The 24,020-nt window shown below is 42.4% G+C and overlaps 1 protein-coding gene across 1 annotated transcript in view; it reads right to left on the reverse strand.

Annotated features, from left to right (window-relative positions):
• RAB2A (RAB2A, member RAS oncogene family) overlaps window positions 1-22,168 on the reverse strand; it is a 50,778-nt gene extending 28,610 nt beyond the window's left edge. Inside the window, exons 1-2 of the mRNA XM_070940529.1 lie at window positions 21,707-22,168; window positions 679-750 (exon numbers count right to left, since the gene is read on the reverse strand). Coding sequence (XP_070796630.1) covers window positions 679-750; window positions 21,707-21,752 — 118 coding nt within the window. The 5' untranslated portion in view covers window positions 21,753-22,168. The remainder of the gene's footprint in view (window positions 1-678; window positions 751-21,706) is intronic.
• Between the last annotated feature and the right edge of the window lie 1,852 nt (window positions 22,169-24,020).

Consider the following 24,020-nt stretch of genomic DNA (forward strand, 5'->3'; position numbering starts at 1 on the left):
TTGACTTTGCTTGTCAGAAGGTCGCCAAAGCTGATCATATTGACCTTGGGACATAGCAACGGTTGTAAATATGAACCAGTTGCCAAGCACCTGAATTTTGATTACATGATCATGGGGATGTTGCAAAGGTCATAACTGTGAAAAATGGTCATACATCACTTTTTTCAGTGCTGTTGTAACTTTGAACAGTCACTAAACGAAATGTTGTAAGTCAAGGACTCCAGCAAGTCTCCTCCAAGTACAAGTCTCCAGCAGACAGCAACATATTCAATTGCCATCTTCCTATTTTTCTGGTCATTTTAGTTAAGAATAAAAAGAGTTCCCCAGATTTACCATAACTTGGAAAGATTATCCTGGCTTGTTATTTTCTCACATACCATAGTTTTGGTTCTCAAAGGAAATGATAAGCTATCATTTCCAGTTTATTTGCTAAGCACATGCTTCCTGGCTCAAGCAAAAATCACACAGTAGAGCAGATGAATCAACAGTTTGCCCACAGTAAACTAAAATTCCCTAGAATTCTCATACAACTATGAAAAACAGTAGCTATATACAAATGTAATTATAATTGTGGAAATAATAATTGTTCAGTATATACCTAAATTACATATCAAATGGATTAGGAACCATTTATGTACAAATGTTTCATCTTTCATCATTTACCTACTAAGGACTTACCTATAGTAAGGTCATGAACTGGTTGAAACCTTTTGTCTGTAAACTGCAACAATAAACATGATTTTCCAACACCTGAAAAACAGGAATTTCAAGAATCTGCAGTTATACAATATTTGCAGAGATGAACGTATTTAAAGATACACACCCATTAAAGCATCTGTTTCTGAAGTTTAGAAAGGCTATTGCTAAATCTTAATCTCAAGCAAATCATTTTAATGATTTAAACATATTAACAAAAAAAAAGTGACTTAGAACTCATTATTCCCATGATACTACGATAGTTAGAATCCACATATATACAGGTATACCTTAAGTTACGACCATAATGGAGACTGCCCATTACGGCCGGAAGCCAGGACAAATATTAAATGAACTGCCTCACATTAAAACCAACCATCCCTACTCTCCCTAGTGCAGTTGTTAGTGCAATGAATGTGCAGGTGATTAAAATGAGCATGGGGTGCCTTGGATATGCGGAGATCCTGGAAGGCCTAGTACAGACATAAGCCCACCTGCTTTGGGCCTCCCCACCTCAATTGCCAATCGCTCACTTACTTTTTACCATAGGCCTCCATCTAGAAATTTTGTCACATTAGGAATGAAAGCAAGCTGCTCCGTCCCCAGTGTCCCTAGACACCATGGCTGTGGCCCAGAAGCAAGTGCCAGGCTGAAGTGTAAAGGAAAGGAATGAAGCAAGTAAAGAAAACCTTTCTGCAGCTGTTTGTTGGGAGAAGTTGAAGAGAAAAATCAGCTCAAAAAATTTAGCTGGCTAGAGCAGATCATATGCAGCAATAGAAGTAGGTCCTTGGAAATATTTTTGCTATTTGTATGACTGCCTGTAGGACCCAGTTAGGACTTGGCTTTAGAGTCCTAGCTAGGTTTTAAAGGCAGTTAGACAAACAGCAAAAAGTTTTTAGGGGAGTTCTAACTGGCTCCTCAAGGAAAAAAGTTGCAGAAAATTTTTCTTTGCTTGCTTCATTCCTTTACTCTACTCTTCAGCATGGAGTCAAGATAAGTAATTTATAGATTTTGTCACCCTCTTTCCAGGCATGCAGGAAGTTTAGTAAATTAAATTGTTAGAGGGGATAGAGATTGGAGGACAGAGGTGGGGAATTTAGTTTCAACACCTAAGGGGATTGGGGGAGAAAAAGATGAACAAGTTTGCCTCTCTCAGCCTTTTTTGTTTTATGTTTTTGTTTTCTTCAAGAAATGTCAATGGGGGGGGGGATAGAGGGTGTTTAAAACAAGAGCAAGATTTTGGAAAGTTCATCCTGAAGCCACTGCTTTAGTATGCAGGTTCTGGTTTCCCAAATCCTAGCAAGAGGCAGAAGAACCTTGCAGTTTTCCAACAGCCAGCTGTATGGGGCAGAAAGCTTTGAAAGCAGCCACCATTTCTGCAAGGAATTGGAGAGTGTTCGTGAGGCATGGGAACAAGCCCAAGTCCTGTGGAATCCCTTTGGGATGGGATTGGGAGAGAGGTGAGGAGCTTGGCTTTGCAGCAGGACTACTGAGTGTACTTTCTATTTGCTGGTAAGGGTGCAAAAGGTGTTCTTCATTTACTTTTCTTTGGATTTAGCAGGTTTTTTTTTTTAAAAAAAGAATAACTTAACTTTAGAAACTCCACATTACCCTTTTGTATCTGGTAAGATTATTATCCATTTTTTGAATGGTAAAGCTAAATAATGGAAAAAAAAACCCATAAATCAAACAGAACCACTGTTTCCAATTTTTAAAGACTCTCCTTGTAAACAAAAAACCCTAAACTCTTACACCTGTTAACCAGTCTTGACCCCAATTCTTTTATAAATAATACTGAATTATATACAACAATCAAATAAATTATATTTTCGTTTTAAAAAACGAAAGGTGGAATTAACCTTCGGCACAAAGGTTGGGTCCAGGCAGAGAACAACACAGTCCGCATGGAACACACAGAGGTCCTCCCGGATGGAGAGGGCCGCCATCTCCGAGATGCGGCGAGCCAAAGTAATTGCTACCAAAAAGGCAACTTTGCACGTTAAAAGCCGAAGACTTATTGACCGCAAAGGCTCGTATGGAGAGGTCGTGAGCGAGTTAAGGACAACAGAGAGGTCACAAGTCGGGTATCTATGTAGAACAGGAGGGCGGAGATTCGTAGCACCTCGCAGGAAACGGTGGATCAAAGGGTGCTGGGCCAGAGAGGAGAGCGATCCAAAGGACAGAATCGACGAGATTGCCGCTACTTGCCGTCGCAATGTATTGGGTGAAAGCCCCTTGGCAAGGCCCTCCTGTAAGAAAACTAGGATATTGATGATCGAGGCTTGAAGCGGTGGAACCCTGTTTCGCTGACACCATGCACAAAAGGCCCACCAGGTGGCCGAGTAAATTCGGTTCGTAGACGGTCTTCTGGAGGACTGAATAGTATGAATCACATCTATAGGAATGTTGACCTCCCCTAGGACACACCGCTCAACCACCAAGCGGTCAGACGTAGCCACTGCAAGTCCGGGTGTTTCACGGCCCCCTGAGTCAGTGCGTCCTCCGGTTGAGGAAGCTGCCAAGATGGGGCTATTGACAGAGACACCAGGTCCGCAAACCAGGGTCTGCGTGGCCAATGCGGGGCCACAAGTATGATCTCCGCCCGTTCCAGCAACAATTTGCGGATCACCCGGGGAATCAGAGAGACCGGGGGGAAGGCATATAGAAGCCCCGGGGGCCACGGGGAGCGGAGAGTGTCGATGGCCTCTGCATGGGACGACGGGTACCGCGAGATGAAATGCGGCAGTTGAGCATTGTCCGCTGTGGCAAAAAGGTCGATCACCGGAGTCCCGAAGCGTGTTGTGACCTGGCGAAAGATGAGCGGGTGGAGACGCCATTCCACATGGTCCAGTCGCTGACGGCTTAGCCAGTCCGCTTGAATATTGGTGACGCCAGCAATGTGTTCCGCACGTAACGAGGCGAGGTGAAGCTCCGACCAGAGACCCAATTGTAACGCCTCCGACATCAGGGAGAGGGACCGTGTACCCCCTTGTCGATTTACATGGGCCTTCGCTGTGACATTGTCCGTCAGGACCAAGACGTGGGAGCTGGCTACGAGGTGATGGAAGGCTCGAAGTGCCAGGTAGATCGCCCGCAGTTCCAGCCAGTTGATGGGATGACGGGATTCTGCGCTGGTCCAGATGCCCTGAGCGACTTGGCCCAGACAATGAGCCCCCCATCCTTGAAGGCTGGCGTCTGTCATTACCACTATTCTCTGTGGGTCAAAAAAGAGACAACCTCGAGAAAGAGCCCGAGACCGCCACCATTTCAACGACCTGACTACCTTCCTGGGGACGGGAAAGGCCACGCAGGAAGTGCCCCTGCCCGCCTTCTGTAAGGGCAAAAGGAACCACTGAAGTTCCCTTGAGTGCAGCTGGGCCCAGGGAACAATGGAGATGGCGGATATCATTTTCCCAGGAGCCGTGACAGGACAAGGGGAGACACCGTCTGAGACCGTTCAACTAAAGAAACCAGGGATCTCAAACTATCCTGCCGCTCACTTGATAGGTAGACCCGTCCCGCCACCGAATCTATTAGAGCCCCCAGATGTAGTAAACGAGTAGAGGGGACTAAGTGGCTCTTCTCCAAATTAATGGAGAAGCCATAAGCAGCCAGAATCTGGAGTGTCAGTTGTAGGTCAGAAGAAGCCTGCTGCTGGGTGGAAGACAATATTAAAATATCGTCTAAATAGCAGAGTAGACGAACAGATTTAGACCTAAGAGAAGCTGCCAAGGCAGCCAGTACCTTGGTAAAGGTACGAGGGGCCGACGACAGGCCAAAGGGTAGAGCCCGATACCGGTAATGGTGCCCCCCGTAGCAAAACCTAAGGAACCTCTTATGGGAAGGGAGGATGGGGATATGTAGATAGGCCTCGGTGAGGTCTATAGAAGAGAGGAGATCGCCCCTCCTAACACCGTCAAGGATGGATTTCAACGACTGCATCTTAAACTTACGGTACGCGACATACCGGTTGAGACATTTAAGGTCCAGAATAGGTCTCCACCCCCCCGAAGACTTTGGAACAAGAAAGACTGTGCCTTGCTCAATCTCGGGCACCGGTTGAATGGCCCGGATTGAAAGAAGATGCTGAACCGCCAAGTCCATAAGGGACCGTTTTTGGATGTCATTCGAAAGCGGGCAGCGCACAAAGAACCTCGGAGGGGGGGAGAGAAATTCAATGGCCAAACCAGATCGAAGAGTGGCCAGGACCCATTTATCCGAAGTGGTACCTTCCCAAACAGGGGCGAAAAGGGCCAATCTGCCCCCAATGGGAGGACCCGGGATGCAGTTAGCGACGGCGTCTGGAGAAACGACCCTCTCCCCCTCGTTTGGAAACAAAGGTCCTACCTCTGGGCGCCCTGTCTTGAATGCCCCGCTGCCTAGGCTGAAAACCCCCGTGCGGCTGAGCAGAAGGAACAGAAAAAGAGGACCCCTCGTAGGGACGAGCCGGTGGACGGTACAAGTAAGGATGGAACCTTGCATCACCCCTACGGAAGACCGCCGGAAGGACTTTCTTTTTTGTCCTTGGTCTCTGTAAGGAAGGCGTCGAGAAGGTCCCCGAAGAGCTTGGAACCAGAAAAGGGGACTGACGCCAGACGCCATTTATGCCTGGCATCAGCTTGCCAGTAGCGAAGCCATACTAGATGCCGGGTGGTAACAGAAGAGGCGAGGGACTTGGCTGCAAAGCGGGCGGCATTAAGGGAGGCATCTGTCGAGAACTGAGTGGCAGCGATGATCTTATTCAGTTCCTGTCGGACCCGAACATCCTCAGTGGCCAAAGTGTCTTGCAAATGACGAAGCCAAAGAAGCGTCGTCCGGTTGAAGAACCACGCTGTAGATGCCGCACGGATGGCCCAGGCGGCCCCTTGATGTGCTCGTTGCAAAACCTGCTCCGCCCGACGCTCTTCAGGACGGAGGCCTTCATCCGAAGTTCCAGGAACCGGGGCGTGCGGCAAGAGGGCGGCCACTGGAGCATCGACGGATGGAACCTGGAGAAGGTCCGCCAGATCCGGAGCCACGCAGTAGTTCCGTCGGTCCATAGAGGTGGGTGTTGGGACCGATGCAGGAGAGGACCACTGCTTCCGGATGACCTCAAGCAACAAAGGGGGGGGGTAGGAATGATGTCCACAGGCCTGGATGGTTCGGCAAAGAGTGAATTCAGAGCCCCTTGAGAGGTCGTAGGGGCAGGCTGTGCCGAGGCAGGGGATCCCAGTTGAGCCGTGAGAACGGCCTTGTGCAGTAAAGATTTGAATAAAGCTTGGGGAAAAAGGCCCGTAAAGGCAGGCTGATCTGGAGGAAGACCCTCATCCTCTGACAGATCCAATTCATGAGAAACTTCCTCGGCCAGTGACGAAGCATGACTCGAGACAGACGCAACGGGTGAATCCGGGGCATCTATGGAAAGAACATCGTCTTGTAAGACATCCACCTGAGAGGTAGAGAGGCCGGAGCGGATAGAGGCAGCTCTGCTGACGGGCCCAACCTGGGATGCCAAGGATTGTTGCACCGCTGTGGCAATCCATTGATGAATTTGTTCTGGTGAGATGGAATCATGCTGTTGTGCTGCACCAGGGTTGGATACGGTTGGGGGAGGGGCTGAAACTGTCCCAGATGAAACGGGCAACGCAGGAGGAGGCGTGCCAGAAGACGTTGCCGGAACAGGATCCGAAACAGCGGCGGCACCCCACAGAGCGTCGGGTTGAATCACTGCAGGGCAGTCCTGGAGGGAAAGTTGATCCACTTGAACCCCAGGGGCAGCTGCTAATGTAGCCTGTGGAGAGACCGTAGTCATCTCCTTGAGTGATTGCTGATGCCCGCTGGCCTTGGCACATAGTTTTTGTAGTACTTTATCCCGGCGAACCTCTGCACGAGAAGAGCGGGTGTGAGAGGAGGACTTGTGATGGGGCCTAGCAAGGGAACCAGAAGACGCCCCCTTATTGGCAGAAGAGGCCCCTAAATGCGGTGGATCCTCCGGGCGCCCTGCTTTGTGGCAGTGCTTCGATTTATGCGAAGCCTTGGGCATGGCTGTGGGCAGAGAGCAGAAAGTTATTAAGCAGCCCAGAAGGCACAGGGTAACCTGGAGGCCTCAAACAATAATACCCTGGCAAAGGTGAGAAGGCTTAGGTGCTGAAAACAAGCCAAATCCGCCCAAAAACGGGAGCGCTGAAAAACTCCACTTGAAATAAGCAGGCACAGGGCTGTAGCAATGGAAAATTGCCTTTTGACAGCAGCGGTGTGAAGCGCGATTAAAGGTGGGGGGGCGCGAAGCTCCACCGATGCAAACCACCGAGATAGAAGAAACGGCTGTGCTAACAAGACAAGGGGGCATTGAAAAACCCCTCCAAGCCGTATATAATGCTGCTGATTGGATTCGAGGCTACAAGAAATGGGGCGCTGCCAGGAATTTCAAATGACAGCCGACAAGTGGCTCAGCAGTTTTCGCGCCCTTTTCGGGCAACGCAGCAGCCGAGGGGAACGGCTAGACAGATTCTACCCCAAAGCTGATGTTTCCGAAGGGCAGCTGAAAGGCTCTCTTCACAAACAATTAGTTGGGGGCGCGAGGCTCCACTAGACGGCTCCGAAAGGCCAGGGAGAAAAAGAGAAGCCGAAAATCAAGCCGATTAAACGGGCTGCAAATGGCCGCCGGGCGAAAGTGAGGGGAGCGCGAAAAACTCCGCAATTGCCAAACTGCCCCAGAAACTCGAGAAAAAACGGGAGCGAGAAACTCCACCAGCCCCTCAAAGATACTAGGTCAAAAAAAAAAAAAAGGAAAAAAAGGGGAAATCCCAGGAAAGGGCAACAGCCCCCCCCCCCATATAACCAGAGGCTAGTTACAGGGGGAAGACTTACTGTAAGCTGAGAGTCACGGAAATCCAATAACAATCCAGAGTCAAGCCAATAAAATCCACAATAGTAAGATGAAATCTAAGTCCAAAGAGGTCCAGTAACAATCCAAGTCAAAACCAACAGAGCCAACCATAAAATGCGATCAGAAAGGATAGAAATAGCAAGAGAAGCAGTCCCACACGCCTGTCTAGGCTGACAGACTGAGCCAAAAGCTGGGTCTGCCCAGTAACAAGGGCGGGACTTAACAACTTTGACAGGCTCAGTCTATCGGCTTAGTAGACGACCAAACCTCATCCTGGCTGCTGTCTCCACCCACAATGGAGAACAACAAAACCTGCCATATTGAAAAGTGGCTTTTGTCAGCACCAAGGCTACATTTTTTGGTTGAAAGTGAAGGTACTCTGTTTCTACATAATTCCCTCTAGAGTTCAAGACCCACATTTGGAAACAACATCCTAGCTTGAGCTTGAAAAGAAAAATATAAAATTTCGTATCTTTTCCCAAACACTGACTGGTGTGTCATGATAATTACAAAATGTACTTTTCAGCTTCTAAGCTACTCTCTCTGATGTTTTCCTTATGCAGGAGAAAAAAATGATAAAAAACGTAGATCTCTTTCTCCCTCGCTTTCTCTCTCTCACACACATATGGATACAGACCAAAATGATGATTCACTTTCAGAATGTCAAATTGGTATATTTGGTCTTGATTGCTTCATAATAAATAGTGTCCTGAAATAATAAAAATGCTCTCCAAAATAGTCCAATTATATTTAGAAGTTAGTAAATCCACTGCACATGCTTTCCTATCATTGCTTCCAGTATTATAATTACAATTATTTTAAATGTTTCTGGCATGGTTTTGTATATTATTTTTTAGAACATGGCCTCTAGAATGACTAAAAAGCAAGTATGGGAGGCAGCCTACAGTACCTATGTATTTTATTTCATGCAAGATCTAGTGCTACTATATACAAACAACTGAACCACCCCGTGATACATAATACATTTATTCTTAATTATAAAATGTGTACAAATAATTCCAAAAGAGAGCGATAAATGATACTTATAAAAATGTTTCAATTTATAATTTTGTTAAATTGCAATACACAAAACAGCAATGAAGTAGGTCACCTATTTAAATAAATTTAATTTAAAAAGAACAAACAAACTCTCTAGAGTATACCTTACAGGTGCCATAGTCAAATTTTTACTTAGTAGAGGAATTTAGTAAACTATTCCCAAACAAGCAACCATCTCATCACTGTTTGCAAAAAAACCTTAGCAGGAAGAATCCATTACTGCTCTAATCAGACTGTTAATAGCTCTTACCATCAAAAAAATTCTCATACTATTAAGTTTGAATCTTCTTTTAATTTTGAAGAGTATTTTATCTTCTTTAAGTCTTATGTTTTGCAAGTTGAACATGTGTTGCTTCTTTAAGCCCGTGGTTCCCAAATCATGTGCCATAGTAGTCCAGCGAACTCACCAGGATGCCATAAGGTATTTTAGTACTTAATAAACAGAAGAGCTCCATGAGAATGTTTGGGAACCTCTGCTTTAAGCCATTCTTCATGAGGATAAATTTCCAACCTCATAATCCCCCTTAAAAGTCCATTCCAGCTTTACTATGTCCATTTCAAGTGGACACAGTACTCCAAGTACTCTAACCAACCCAGAGTATAACACAGCTATTACCTCATATAATTTTGCTATAATACTTTTGTTAACGCAGACCAAAATTGTACTAGCTGTTTTACTGCAGCATCACACTGGCTGTTCACGTTCAACTGACCATTCATACAGATATTGCCACAAAACTAAGACTCCACAGTTGTAAACCTATACAATTATTTTTTTTCCTAACTAAATGCAGCACTTTATTACTTTTGAACACTATTATGTTAGTTGTGACCTCACTCAATACTTTCTTTTAAATCAATGCAGAACCATTTACAAGTCCATCAAATCTCACAATCCTCTAGCCCAGGGATTCCTAAACTTTTTACCATCATACTTTCCTTTAGTGTAATTTTAATATACACACCTCCCCCCAAAATTCAAACTGCAAAATAAACACAAAGGAACAATGACAATACAATGAAACTGGGAAAAGAAGATTTATTATAGCAATGTAATTAAAAGATTCCTCATACTTCCCCTGGACACTGTCTGTGTCTTCCCAAGGGGGTATATCTCACAGTTTGGGAAAGCCTGCTCTAGCATTATGTTACACTGTTTGCAAGGTTATGATGAAAGTCTTGTTATATGGTTTATTACACAGCATTCCCTTGGTTAACAAACTCCATCATAAAAATAGATAAGGCTATTCTGGCACAAGTTATTCTTTAGAAACCATGCTGCCTCTTGATAACAGTAGCATTCTCTCTTAATGCTTCAAGACATACTGCTGGACAAAGTATTTTAATTCCCTTTCTAGAACAAATTCTAAACTAACTGGTTTGTGGTTCTGAAATTACTTCAGCCTGTATTTATTTAATTATCAAACTTGTATGCCATCCTTCTTGTCAAAGGCAACTGTAACAACCTGGAATGTAATTTGTCTCTCCATAGAGATCTAAATTCATTTAAAATAGCAAGACAGACTCTTACTATAACATGAACAATCCAGAGACTTTTTTCTCTCTGTCCTGACATTAGGAAAGGCTTTTTGTCTTCTGAGACATCCCAGAAGGAAGATATTAAGAAGTTCCATTTTCTCTTTATCTCCATCATTATGACTTCCCTGCTTTCCTGATGCAACAGATTAACAGCTTTGAATTCTTCTAAAATTTAATATACTATTATTATTGGAATTTCTCAGCAGCCTGGTCTTAGTGTGAGCTTTATTTTTTCTATTCTATCTATTCAAATTTCAGATAATCCTTTTACTCCTCCCTTACTACCCTCCTTTTCCATTTTCTATGTATTTCTTTTTCTGCTTCAGTCAATAGGTATTGCTATTCATCCATGTGGGCCTGCTAAAATTTGTCTCACTTTAAACTGTTTTAGAAACAATTTGTGCCTATTCCTTCAGTATCTTGTTTCGGGAGATTTCCCAACCTTTTTTGACTTATCTTTAAGATTTCAAGTCATGGCATGATGTCCACCTTTTTAAATCTTAAAATCTCTCTTCTTGAAGGCCAAGGTATATGACTGACTTTGCTCAGCTTTTCATTAGTTATCTTGAACTCCAATATGACATGATTGCTTTCCCATGAGTACCACACACCTCAAGTCCATTGACTAATTCCTCTCTGTTGGTCAGGATTAGATCCAGGATAGCTGAAACCCTTGTTTCGTCTTGCAATTCTGAGAAATGAAATTGTCAGGAAGAGAAATCAGAAATTTGCTGGGCTTCCCATTACTAGTTATATTAATTTTTCAGCAGATATTAACACTGTAGTCTGCCTCTTTGAAAACTTGGGACGTGATTTAAAAATCTAAATCCTTTAAATTTATTATTATAAAATTTATAAAATTTATTATTATAAATTTAAATTTATAATAAAATTCCCAAGTAGATATGTCTTTGTTTTTTAGGATTTTTAATCTTATTCAGAAGTTTTCAACAAAAGTTCCATGTTTTAAGCCTTATTTTTGGACACATAGCTTATTTACATACAAAATTACTCCACCACCATTTTATTGTGCCTGTCTCCTGAATAAACGTCATTTAAGTTTTAATCATATCCCACCAGATTCCTCTGATGTTATCAGGTCATATTTGTTTTAAGATTTCTAGTTTTGTTTCTTTTTCTTTTTTTGCTTCATATCCATATTATGCATACTGAATACAAACACTGGAGACTTGAGGGTGTCACTATTTCTTGATGTCCCTACTACAAAGTACTCTTTCCTGCTTTCTGATTCCCCCATCACCATGTGCAATCACATTTCTAATATCTAAGACTTCTCTGAATGCAATTTTGTCTCCCTTTCCATTTGGGGCTTAATTCAAGACTACCCTAATTTTCAAAGCTTCTGTCAAACATACTTTTCCCTTAGCTTATTTTTGCCTAAGAATCCCTTCTACAATTCTGACATCATCCTCTCCATATCTAGTTTTTCATTTTCAGAACACCACTTCCCTTCCTGTTCCTTGAACCTTAACAGGAAAAACAAATGAACAATCACTTCAAGAAAGAATTTTGTCATCTTCCTATGCAGGATTTTATAATAACTTGTAATCAAGAGTGTTCACTTTTTTCTAGCCTTGTTACTTGTCTGCAAATGATTACGTGGTAATCCTGTCACCAAAAAATATCAGGGAGAAGCAAAAAGGTATCAGAAAGTGAACAGTGGCCCTATTACATTATTGCATCCACACTGCCCTCATCTGACATGTAGCTCTGAACAAGTATCTTCAAATGAATGTTGCCCTTGATAAGGAAAAAAATTAGCCAGACCTGTTTTGGGACTTGATACTGTGTAAACCAGTATAGCATATGCATATTTAACAAGCTATGACTTTGTACAACATTTGAAACCAACTCATGCAATATCTTCTATTAATAATGTCTTACTTAAAGAGGATTTGTCTTGGAACATAGTAGCATCAGAGCTAGAATAGTGTGGGCACTAATAGCACTTGCTAACACAACCTTTCTAAGGTACATTACAATGGGGAAAAGAAACATAGGCAACTAAATCAATTACAAAATTTGAATCAAGGTTTATTTGTTTGTGAAAGAGAGCAAACATTGCATGTAAAACTTCTGCACCAGAGACAAATTCATTGTGGGTTAATCACACTTGGCCAAATAAAGTATTCTGTCCTGCTCTTCTCTCCTCTATACTATATGATACTTTGAACAGAGCTTCTTTATACCTTAGTCCTTTTAACAGATAAGGAAATTCTAATTAGGCAAACAAGTTACAAAACAGTGAACGATATAATGCTTTTAGCGGACACAGTTGACATTTACTATACTTGCTAGAATAAGTTTATAAAGTCATAGGAAATCAGCACTCTTACAGAATAATATAGATGTTCCAATAAACAGGATGACAATTGGGTGTAAATGGTGGGTCTTTTTCTATAAAAACATCATCATTGTAGACTGCTCTTCATGACAGAGATTTCTGGAAGTGAATGATGCCCTGATCAAAAACAATCTGTGAACTTCAGAAAAAGTATTACTTTTATGAAGATTGAAAGGACTACAAAATCATCACAAAGTAGGTTTTTCTCTAACAACCCATCATAAAAGACAGAATGCATACAAGTGCAGAAAATGCAGTACTATTGCTACTCTTCCCAAGAGTGATTGACCAATGAAATTTTCTCCAAGAGCAAGTCATACAATACCTTGGGAGGTGGTAAACGACCTCAGGTACCAATAAAGGAGTTGAAGATTACTCTTGCTCTGCCTAATGCCGGCATCTCCCAAAAGGAAAGCACTGAACAAGAATGATGCACATGGGAAGGTATTAAAATCACTGCTCTCTAGAAAACATACTGCCCCCTTTCTCAAGTTTGTTAAAATTCACCTGAATGATTTAGAACAGGGGTGTCAAACACACAGCCTGTGGGCCAGATCTGGCCTCCGATATACCCAGAGTTGTCCCGTGGGGCCGTTCCAGAGACGGCAAGGGACTGGCCCATGCTGCCCCAGCAACAGCCCACCACAGCCCCATGCACCCAGTCGGCCGCGACAACCGGCTGTGCCCACCCTGGGTTCCCAAGGGCAAACAAAATCCTGATATGGCCCACAATGGGATCGAGTTTGACACCCCTGATTTAGATGTTCTGTAGTGGATGACACAAGACTAGAACTTTCTAGCAGTAATAAAGATTGCTGGGGGGAAAACCCCCCGAAGACTGCATTGCAACAAAAGGATTTAATCCAAATATGAATAAGATGGGAGTTGGAGTGGGCCTGGATAGAGTGCTACCATTCTGAGAGCAATTGATTTCAGATTCTGTCAGCAACTTTTATAAGACAGTGTCAGCAAATATGTCCGTGAAATAAAGCTTAAGCAAATGAGTCATGCTACAGTACTACAATGATCACAAGTAAATCACAAGTAAATGTACACAAGTAAAACTACAATAAAATAACATATAAAAGAATTCACGTTTGGAAGTGGCCAAGTCAAAACCTTGACCATAACTCAACAGAAATTCAAAAATAATGAGTTGAAACTGTTCTATATGGAGTGATGTGTCATTTGCAGAAACAATCAACAGGGACAGGAAAAGTTTGGTTGAAATTATGGCTGCTAAAGAAGATTCCATAATTTACTAAATCAAAAGCTACATATTTTTCCCTAACAAAATTAGAGAATGTTAATAATTTAATTTAATTTAATTAATAATTTAATAATTCCATGCTATTATTAGTATTTTTCAAATAGTACAAACTATTGGAATGCTTTCATCTTTATCTTCCTCTCTTACTTATTATTTATTTATTTATTATATTTCTATACCGCCTTTCTCCCGTAGGACTCAAGGCGGTGTACAGTCAAGAAAAATATAGACACACAAACATCATAAAATTGCTAATTAAAATTATTACTTAGTTTGGTCAATTAAATAAAACCCAGAATTAGATAACATTTAAAAATTCATTCACATGTTCGTATGTTTAGCCCCGCCTGTTGGAACATCAGGGTCTTGAGGGCACGGCGGAAAGCACGGAGATCAGGGATATTCCGTATCTCCGGGGGCAGTTCATTCCAAAGGGTTGGAGCTCCCACAGAGAAGGCCCTCCCCCTGGGAGTCGCCAGTCGACATAATTTGACTGACGGTACCCTGAGTAGTCCCTCCCTGTGAGAACGAACTGGTCGGTGGGAGGCTATTGGTGGCAAAAGACGGTCTCGTAGGTACCCAGGTCCTAAGCCATGGAGCGCTTTAAAGGTGATAACTAACACCTTGAATCTTCCCTCTGGAGTACTGAAGCTTGAAGTTAGAGCTTACAAGTTTCTATGAAGGTAGAACTTGGAAAATTCCAAGTCCATTTATATTTTTATTTATGCTTTAAAAAACTGTTACTTGAAAAAATGTGGATGCACAGTAAAACAATTGCCTGCTATACAGGATATATAATATTGCATTTGATGTTCAATTTTAGTTTGTAGGTTACATGAACCCAAGCAATTTGGATTACTTAATAATGATAGGAAAACCCAGTTAATAACTCACTAAGTACGGTTTCTAGTAAATATGCCTCATAGTTCCTTTTACTTCCTTCCTATCAAATGGTACAAGTATAAAACACACACACATACTCATACATTAAAAAAAAACATGTTACAGAATTTCCAGTGTTCTAATATTTTATTTACTTGTTTGATAGTTATATCCTGCCTTTATTATTTTTATAAATAACTCAAGACAGTGACAACATATCCAACCATCCCTCCTCCTATTTTCCCCACAACAACCCTGTTAGATGAGTTGGACAGAGTGACAGGCCCAAGGTCACTCAGCTGACTTCCATGGCTATATTTGTAAATTGCCTATATGCACTAGGATTGAGACAGCAGATAAAGTACACAAATAACTAAAAAATAAAATCTATGAAGATGACTGTTGCTTATTGCCACCTGGAAGTATTCTAAAAATGAGTTTCAAATGAACCAGGGATGTTTTCTAAGCCAGTGAGAACAAGTAGAAATGTACATTGATAAATTATACAAATAGACTTCAAGTTACTATTTGTTCAGTGACCCTATGAAGTTAAGGTGGTGCAGAACAAATGGTAGTTATACCTAGTTCCTGAAATTACGGTTGCTGCAGCGCCCCACTGTCACATAATCAAAATTCAGGGGCTTGGCAACCACAGGGGCAGTTCAACCCCACCTCCACCTGCTTATCTCCCTCTCTCTTTGCCCCTTTGGTTACCCTGCACTCTGATGGCTCAGCCAACTAGCTTGTGCCCTGAGTGCCCTCTGTTAACTGGCCCTACAGCCCAGAGGTGAAATCTAATTTTTTTTGCTACCGGTTCTGTGGGTGTGGCTTAATTAGTGGGCAGGGCTTGGTGGTAAGGTGACTGGGTGGGCGTGGCCAAGTCAATGTCACTTCTTTGCCCTTTTTAAACCTACAAAACACAACACAACACAACAGGCTCACCCACAATGAGGTGGCCCCTGCAAGAAGCAGGAACCTCAAACAGCCACAAAAAGCCCCCCAAAAAACAACTTTCACACTTTACACACACAAAATTCCACATACAGCTTTGTGAGATTTTGTGTGTTTGTGTAGTTAGAGTGAAACACTACAGAAACACACTAAATCTCAGAAAGCTGCACAAATATTATTTTATTTTATTTTATTTTTATTTTTATATAAAAGCAGCTAAATTTAAAACTTCCTAAACTTTAAATGGCTAGGTCTAAAAAAAGAACAACTAAAAAAAAACCCAATTAACTTTTTTTTTTAAAGCTCCCAAAGGGGAAAAAAACTTACCCAATAGAACAGGGGTCTCCAACCTTGGCAACTTGTGGACTTCAACTCCCAGAATTCCTCAGCCAGCTTTGCTGGGAGTTGAAGTCCACAAGTCTTAAAGTTGCCAAGGCAGGAAGGCAGGCAGGCAGGCAGGCAGATAGAGCTGCTCACCGATGAGCTTGATTGCAGGCAGGGAGATTCAGTTGCTTGCTGATGCAATGGATTGCAGGTATTACAGCAAGCGAAGCAAGGCAGGCATTGCAACCAGCAGCTAAGGTAAGCAAGCTGGAGGCTGGGGGGCGGGGGGGGGGGAGAGGGATTTTTGCTAGTTAGTAGGCAACTCAGATGGGATCGTCAGAGCCATTTAAAGGGGAAAAAAAGGCTCTGATGATCGCATGGCTCAGCTGGGCATAGGGGGCGGGGGCAGGGATTTTTGCTACCAGTTCTCCGAACTGCCCCCCGCCATCGCTACCTACTCGCCCGAGCCGGTCCGAACCGGGAGCATTTCACCCCTGCTACAGCCCCTGCCAAATAAAACCGCAATAAAAATCCAAATCCAAATAAAATCACCATATCCAAATTAAAGCCACAATCATAATATTAAAATAATATAGCATGCACCATGCAGTAGAGCTTATCTAACATCCCAGGCCAAAGCCAAATTTTAAATCCTTGTTGAAACAGCAACAAGGTTGTGGCCATCTGAATCATATAAGGGATGATCTTCTATATGGCGGGTGCTGCAACACCTTTAAAAAAAGTTTTCCCCACTTTCTTGATTTATACTTTTCAAAATTACTTAAAAGCTTTTATGATTGTTCCCTCTTCCCATCCTTCCATTACTGATTTGCCATGTTAAGATTCTGTGTATTTTCATTATGATTTTCAGTTAACCACTGAAACAGAATTATAATAAAAAGAAAATTTTAATATAATACTAATTAATCAATATGAGGCACACTATATAAGAGACTGTAAGATAATTCCATTGTAGATCTATTAATAGTTGGAAGAAATTAAGGGCATCTAAGAAAACAGATTCCCTTGTGGGAATTTGCTTTGCTTCTCCAGATTAATACCTGAAATGATATGCTGTTAGCATACAGATCACACACAAAGAAATCTACCAACGCACATATACTAAAAATGGTGTGAATTATGTGAAATCTCTCAGATTTACAATGGTGGTATACAAATAAATACATCTGACACTATAATATGAATATGTCATCATTTTTGAACCTAACATAACATCAGAAAGATCATAAAGAAATGAACAGAACAGAACAGGAAAAGACATAGGTCACCCACTATCCAGTAAGAACTTCACATGGCCCACTAGAGTCTACAAAAAATGAGAGGGGCAGATCAGGCAGCAGATTCCTTGTGCGGCCAGGCACACTTGGCCAATAAATAATTCTACTCAAGAATGTATTTTGAAATTCATTTCCAAAGTTCAAGCAGCTCCTTGCCTCCTATTATTTCATAAAACTGTTAAAAAACATTATTTCATCATACTTTTAAGCAGGGTTGAATATTTTGGATAGCTGTTGCTTTTATTCAGCATTTTTAGTCTATTATACAGTATTTGCTGGAGCAGGAAACCAGAATTGTGGAAAATCCTTCATATTACTTTAGTTTTTGTGCCGATTGGTTTAAAAGAGTTTCCCAAGTTCATCTGCCGAGCTACATATGGATTTGAATCTGGATTTCTGTAGTCTTTGTTTAATATCTTAACAGCTATCCCATACTGGTTCTATCCCCTATTTTAACTTTGTTTTCTAAAGTAAGCATGCCCTATAATAATAATAATAATAATAATAATTATTATTATTATTATTATTATTATTATTAATAATAATAATAATAATAATAATAATAATAATAATAATAATAATAATAATTTTATTTCTATACCGCCCTTCTCCCGAAGGACTCAGGGCGGTGTACAGCCTATTTAAAAACACAAGACAAAACAGCAATTAAAATTTAAAATGATTAAATAATTTGGCTCAATTAAAACCCCAGAAATTTAAAATACCCCAATTTAAAACTATTATGTTGATAGCCCGGCCTGGCGGAACAACAGGGTCTTCAGTGCGCAGCGAAACACGCGGAGGTCAGAGATCTTATGTATTTCCGGGGGCAGTTCATTCCACAGGGCTGGGGCTCCCACAGAGAAGGCCCTCCCCCTGGGTGTCGCCAGCCGACATAACTTGGCCGATGGCACCCTGAGGAGACCCTCTCTGTGGGAGCGGACTGGTCGGTGGGAGGCTATTGGTGGCAGAAGACGGTCTCGAAGGTACCCGGGTCCTATGCCATGGAGCACTTTAAAGGTGGTAACCAACACCTTGAATCGCACCTGGAAGACCACCGGGAGCCAGTGCAGCTCGCGCAGGAGGGGTGTCACATAGGCACAATGAGTTGCGCCCATAACCACCCGTGCGGCCGCATTCTGGACCAGCTGGAGCCTCCGAGTGCTCTTCAAGGGGAGCCCCATGTAGAGAGCATTACAATAGTCCAACCGGGAGGTAACAAGGGCGTGAGTGACCGTGCGCAGGGCGTCCCAGTCCAGAAAGGGCTGCAACTGGCGGATCAGGCGAACCTGATAAAAGGCCCTCCTGGCCACGGCCGTCATATGCTCTTCTAAAGACAGCCGTGCATCCAGGAGGACACCCAGATTGCGAGCCCTCTCCGTGGGGGGCAAAGATTCACCCCCAATAGTCAACGATGGCACCTGTTGACTATATCGGGGCGCCGGAAGCCACAGCCACTCGGTCTTGGAGGGGTTGAGTCTGAGCCTGTTCCTCCCCATCCAGACCCGCACGGCCTCCAGGCAGCAAGACATCACATCAAGAGCATCGTTGGGGTGGTCTGGGGTGGAGGATTTATTGTAAGATGTAGCAGTAAAAGTACAGGTAGTCCTCACTTACCAACCACAAACGAGACAGCAACTCCATCACTATGCAACATGTTTATAAAGCAGGAGTGGGTTCTAAAAAATTTTACTACCGGTTCTGTGGGCATGGCTTGATGGTCATGTGACAATTCTTTAGGATTTAGCAGAGATACTGCTAAATATCATCACTGCTACTGGCTCGGTGGAACCGGGCAGAACCGGGAGGAACCCAACATTGTTATAAAGTGAAAAATCACACGGATATGCCCAACTTATGTCACTTGTGGCTGCGAACCATTTAGGTCAAGTGCAACAATATGTAAATGCAACTTGCAACTTCCTGTTTCCCTACTGATTTTACTTGTTGAAAGCTGGCTGTGAAGGTCACAAATGGCAAACATGTGACCCAGAGGTGGGTTCTACTTACCTTTACTACCAGTTCGCAACGGGATTGCGTGTGCATGTGCCTTGCTTCTGCGCATGCGCAGATCACTTCTGGTGATGTCAGGGTCAGTGGGTGAAGCCTCCCGCCGGTTTTACTACTGGTTCTATAGAACCAGTCCAAACCGGGGGCAACCCACCACTGGTGTGACCACACAAAGCTTCAACTCTTGTAAATGTGCACTGGTTACCAAGCATCTGAATTGTGATCAAGCAAATGTTCTTTTTCAGTACCATCATAACTTTGAAAGGTTGCTGAATGAGCAATCAATAAATGAGTAATATGTATAAATTAGTATTTTGTGTTATTTTGTACCACTATTTAAGAAATACATGAACTATCATCAAAGTCAAATATGGTCCAACTACACTCCCAAATGTCAATTTCCTACTATTAAAAAGGAAAAAAAAGAACCCTGCATAAAATTATCATATATAATACCAAAATAGTACTTTTTCTATTTTAGATCATTTCAAGTTTGGAAATAAAAATATTCTGTGCATTCTTTAAAAACTATACAGAAGATCTGCATAGCACTGCTCTAATATTAAGGAAGCTTGGCTATTTTTTTGAGCCTCAACATATGTGTGTCTGTGTGTGTTGTTCCATGAAAGAGCTGACTTATTAAAGTTAAAGCAATTGTTAATGAAACAGTTGTTTAATGAAAAGAGATGTGTGCTATGTTCAGATGAGATCCAAAGGATTTCTTCCAAATCAAAGTTTGTAGCTATGTAAATATGTGCCTATTTGCTTTTTGTTTCCTTTTTCCCAATCTTAATTTATTTTGTTACAATTTATTATTGACAAGGGAGTCCCTAGGTTTATCAACTTTTATAAACCATTCTGAGAAGTTTATACTGAACAGTATGGAAGATGCTTTGTATAAACCAAACATTCATTTTTAGTAAGCTCAGAATGAAAAATAAGGATCAAAATCACCATTGCTCCTCAATTACTAGTGAAGGCAGGATTACATAATTGCACCATTTAAGTTGCCAAATTTAGTTTAATGCCTCTTTCATGAATAACTATAGCTGCTATACATAAGCAATATGATTATATTTGGACATCCTGTCTACCCCAAAGCAAATTACATTATGCATGAACCAGGCCTAAAAATCAGCCTTCTACCAGCTACAATGTGCCTTATACTCTGGAGTTCTCTTATAATTCTTTATCTGGCCTGCTTGGGGAAAGTTGGCTAATTCCATAAATCACTACAAAAAATTACATTTCACAAGAAAATACAAAAACCTAGAATACAGAACTGCCAAGAATATATTAGCCATCCCCTTCACGTGGTATTTTTTTTAGTTTGCAGGAACTATTTGGCTTTAGCTTTGTACGTATTTGATAAATGTCAGCCTTTATTAAATCTCTTTCTGATATTAACAAAATGAGTAATGCCTCGTTTGGGGATATGTACACCTTCAAGTACAGCTACTTTAATAAGCAACCACTCCTTCTTACGAAACAAATACATGGAATCCAGAGGATTTAATTACCACATTGCTATATCTGTATAAACAGATCAGATGACAAGTTATTCCAAGAAGAAATGATAACAAACGAGACTAATCTCAACCCGGGCAATATAAACTAACAGCACAAATAGGTATAGCAATAAGAAAAAAAATCAAGCCTAGAAATGCTGAAACAAGAGACTGCATATTCTCCATATTATATAGCTAAGATGCTGAGACCAAAAGAAAGTAGATTCCCTAAAATCATCAATTAATGTTAAAAACTATATTAAAAAGGGCTACCCATTCAGTTCAATTTCCCAGCAACTCTATTCTAAACCTTTGTGTTTTTCCATTAACTCGCCATTCTCCAAGGAATGGCACTTTTATTGGAGCAGCTTCAACTCAAATTCCGCAAGAGAAGTGTTTTAGCCTCACTGTACGTAATGGGAGATTTAGACAGGAACTTTTCAAGCGTGGCAGGTTTGAGGTCTAGAATGGTAAACTATCGGGGCGTTGTCACTCTCCGTCACCATTTTTTTTTTTTATCTCACCGAAGCATTCGCTTAACAGCGCCCTTTGAGGCCTAAAAAACCCACCCCTTCATTAACCCACCCCAACCGCTCTTCTTGTGCTTCACATCTACCGGGTTGGTAGTGGCGTTGCCACTCAACGAAATTGGGGTAGCATTGGACGGGTAGTAACACCCAGAAGCTTGACAGGAACCCCGGCGCAGCTAAAGCCACCGGTGTAGGCCTTAGTAGGTCGGCGTCAAGCTGCGGGCGGTCCCTAAATCGAGAACCTCCCCCTCTTGAGCAGTCAGTACCACGTCGGCGCAGCCAACACTGCGGAAATGGAGCGGCTGAGGCGGGCGTTGCGCAGGCGGCTTGGCCCTCAGGCCGGGCTTCCCAATTCCGCAGCGGCTCTTTCCCTTCCCCCCCCCCCCTTTTTTTTTTGCTTTCTCACCTGTGTCCCCGATTATGATATACTTGAAGAGATACGCGTAGGCCATGTCTTCCCGATCCCCGCCGCTTCAACCCTCCTGCCTTCTCCGGTAGAACTGTCGCTCCTCTGTGGCGCGGCGTGACGTGACGCCCCCTCCGCCCTTTTATGTCAGAGCTCGCGCTACGTAAGATTTGAAGCCGTTAGGGACTTCCCCCCCCCCCTCCGCGCGCGCGCCGCACGAATTCCAACTGTACCCCCTTTTCCCCTTTTGAGAAGCGGAATCTCTCACGACGGCCCTTCGGCTGTGCCGGCGCGCGCGCCCCCTTCCTTGTCTTTCCCCTGATGTTTCGCCGCGTCTCCGAAGAGGCTCGTAAAACGTCCCGAGGCGAGAGATGGGAGCGACGGAAGGGGGAGGGAGGGAGGGGGGCAGGAACAATAACAGGCAGTAAGGCTCCTACACGGTTCGGCAACGTCACGAAGCGCTCTTCGCTGACCCGGAAGTATTCGAACCCTCCGCTGCCTCTTCTTGGCGTCTGGGCGGGGCAGAGGGGGGAGGGAGAGGAGCCTTGGCAGTGACATACGGGCGAAGGCTTAAGAGCTTGGGACGGAGAAGGGAGGGGTCCTGATGGTGGCCCTGAGTCACGTGAGAAGGGAGGTCACGGAATGGCCGTAAGAAATGTTTCGGATCTCTCCGTAGGAAATGAAGGGGAGATAAGACAGACTCTTGACGAGGCTCCTCTCTGTTGAAATCCGTGCAAAGCTGAAAGTTGAACTGGCGGGAATGCCTTACGAAAACAAGTGGAATGGGCCAATAGAAATAACCGACTTGTGATAGATCGTATTGCTTTGTGAATTATAAACCGTGATAAATGATACGGTTTGAATTGAAGGGCAGAAACGGGACTGAAATAAAAGCTTCCGCGTTGAAAAGCATGGCCAGGAACAACGGGCTTCTTGTGGGGAAAACAGGAGGATGGTGTGTTGGATACGTTTGCTTAAGTTATTTGTAAAGTAATAAAGGCAGGATATAAATAAGCAAAGAAACTACGAAAGCGACTGGAGTAGCAACAGGAGTCTACTTAGGTAGAAAACAGTGATACAAGACTGGAATAGTAGCTCCTGTAAGTACTGTTAGGGTAGGTTAATGGCAGGAATGAAGGATCCTGGGGAAAAAGGGTCAGCCCAAAGGCTAGAAAGATGGCTCTTAAAGACAAAAAAGATCAGGCACTGGAATTACTGTCCCCAGAAGTACGAGGAACTGTCAAAATTCCTGGGATTGATCATAGTCAAGATCATAGAACAGGCCAAGAATTAGAAAAACCTTCGTAATTTAATTTAATATGGGCCTGGAGTGTAACTGAAGAGTAAACTTTTGGAAATGGGCGAAACTTCTTATTCACAAGCATTTCTATTTAACCTTTCTGGGACTGTTACTCCAGTCATGCAACTCATACTTTCAAGGCTCAGCACTATCCCATTCCCCACCTTTCTATTCTCTCAATTTTAACTTTGCCCTTTCAGATGCAAGAATGTTGTTCCATTGTATGCTACGGTATCATTGTATTTCAGTTACCTGGGATGGTCATTTGAGACTTTGGCCTGATGCATTATGATATTTTAGACCTTTGATCAGGCATAAACATCTCTTTGGGAACAGGTTTAACTCTTGAATTTTAGACAGATATATATATATATATATATATATATATATATATATATATATATATATATATATATATATATATATATATATATATATACTTAGAGTAGAAAAACTGTTTGCCAATATATCTTTAATTCTTTATTCAAAAACATATGTTAATGTAAGTGAATTAAATAGCTGTAATTCTCCCCCCCCCCATTAAACTTTATAAAAAACAAAACTATGGTACTTAATTCCTGAGACAAATACTAGCAGTCTTTGTATCACCCTTATATGTTAAGGAATGACCTTGGAGGTGGGGGGACTGGCTTGGATTAGGGTGGGCATTTGCTTAACCTGTGATTCCCAGTTAGTGACAAATAAATGCTGCACTAGATAAACTCTTGACCTAATCCAGTAAAACTGCTTAAGAGCATCATGTTGTTGGTACTGCATAAATAAATTCTGTGCTACTGGCTACTACACTATTTCTCCAAATCTGAGTTGCAAATCTCACAGTATGATGACACAGTGACTAGAAGGTTGTCAGAGTGTCTTCCTGAGCACTCTTTGAGCTGTTTTTTCCAGAGAGAATTCCAAAAGCAATTCACAATATTTCAGTGTTTTTCAAGTTGCAGTATTGTAAAAGCAGTTTAAGAAAATATGTTTTAAACTAAAAAGCACCTTTTTCCC

The sequence above is a fragment of the Pituophis catenifer genome, unplaced genomic scaffold, assembly GCF_029215685.1.
Source record: "Pituophis catenifer annectens isolate HBS135680 unplaced genomic scaffold, rPitCat1.0.hap2 SCAF_3, whole genome shotgun sequence".
NCBI classification, from domain to species: Eukaryota; Metazoa; Chordata; class Lepidosauria; order Squamata; family Colubridae; genus Pituophis; species Pituophis catenifer.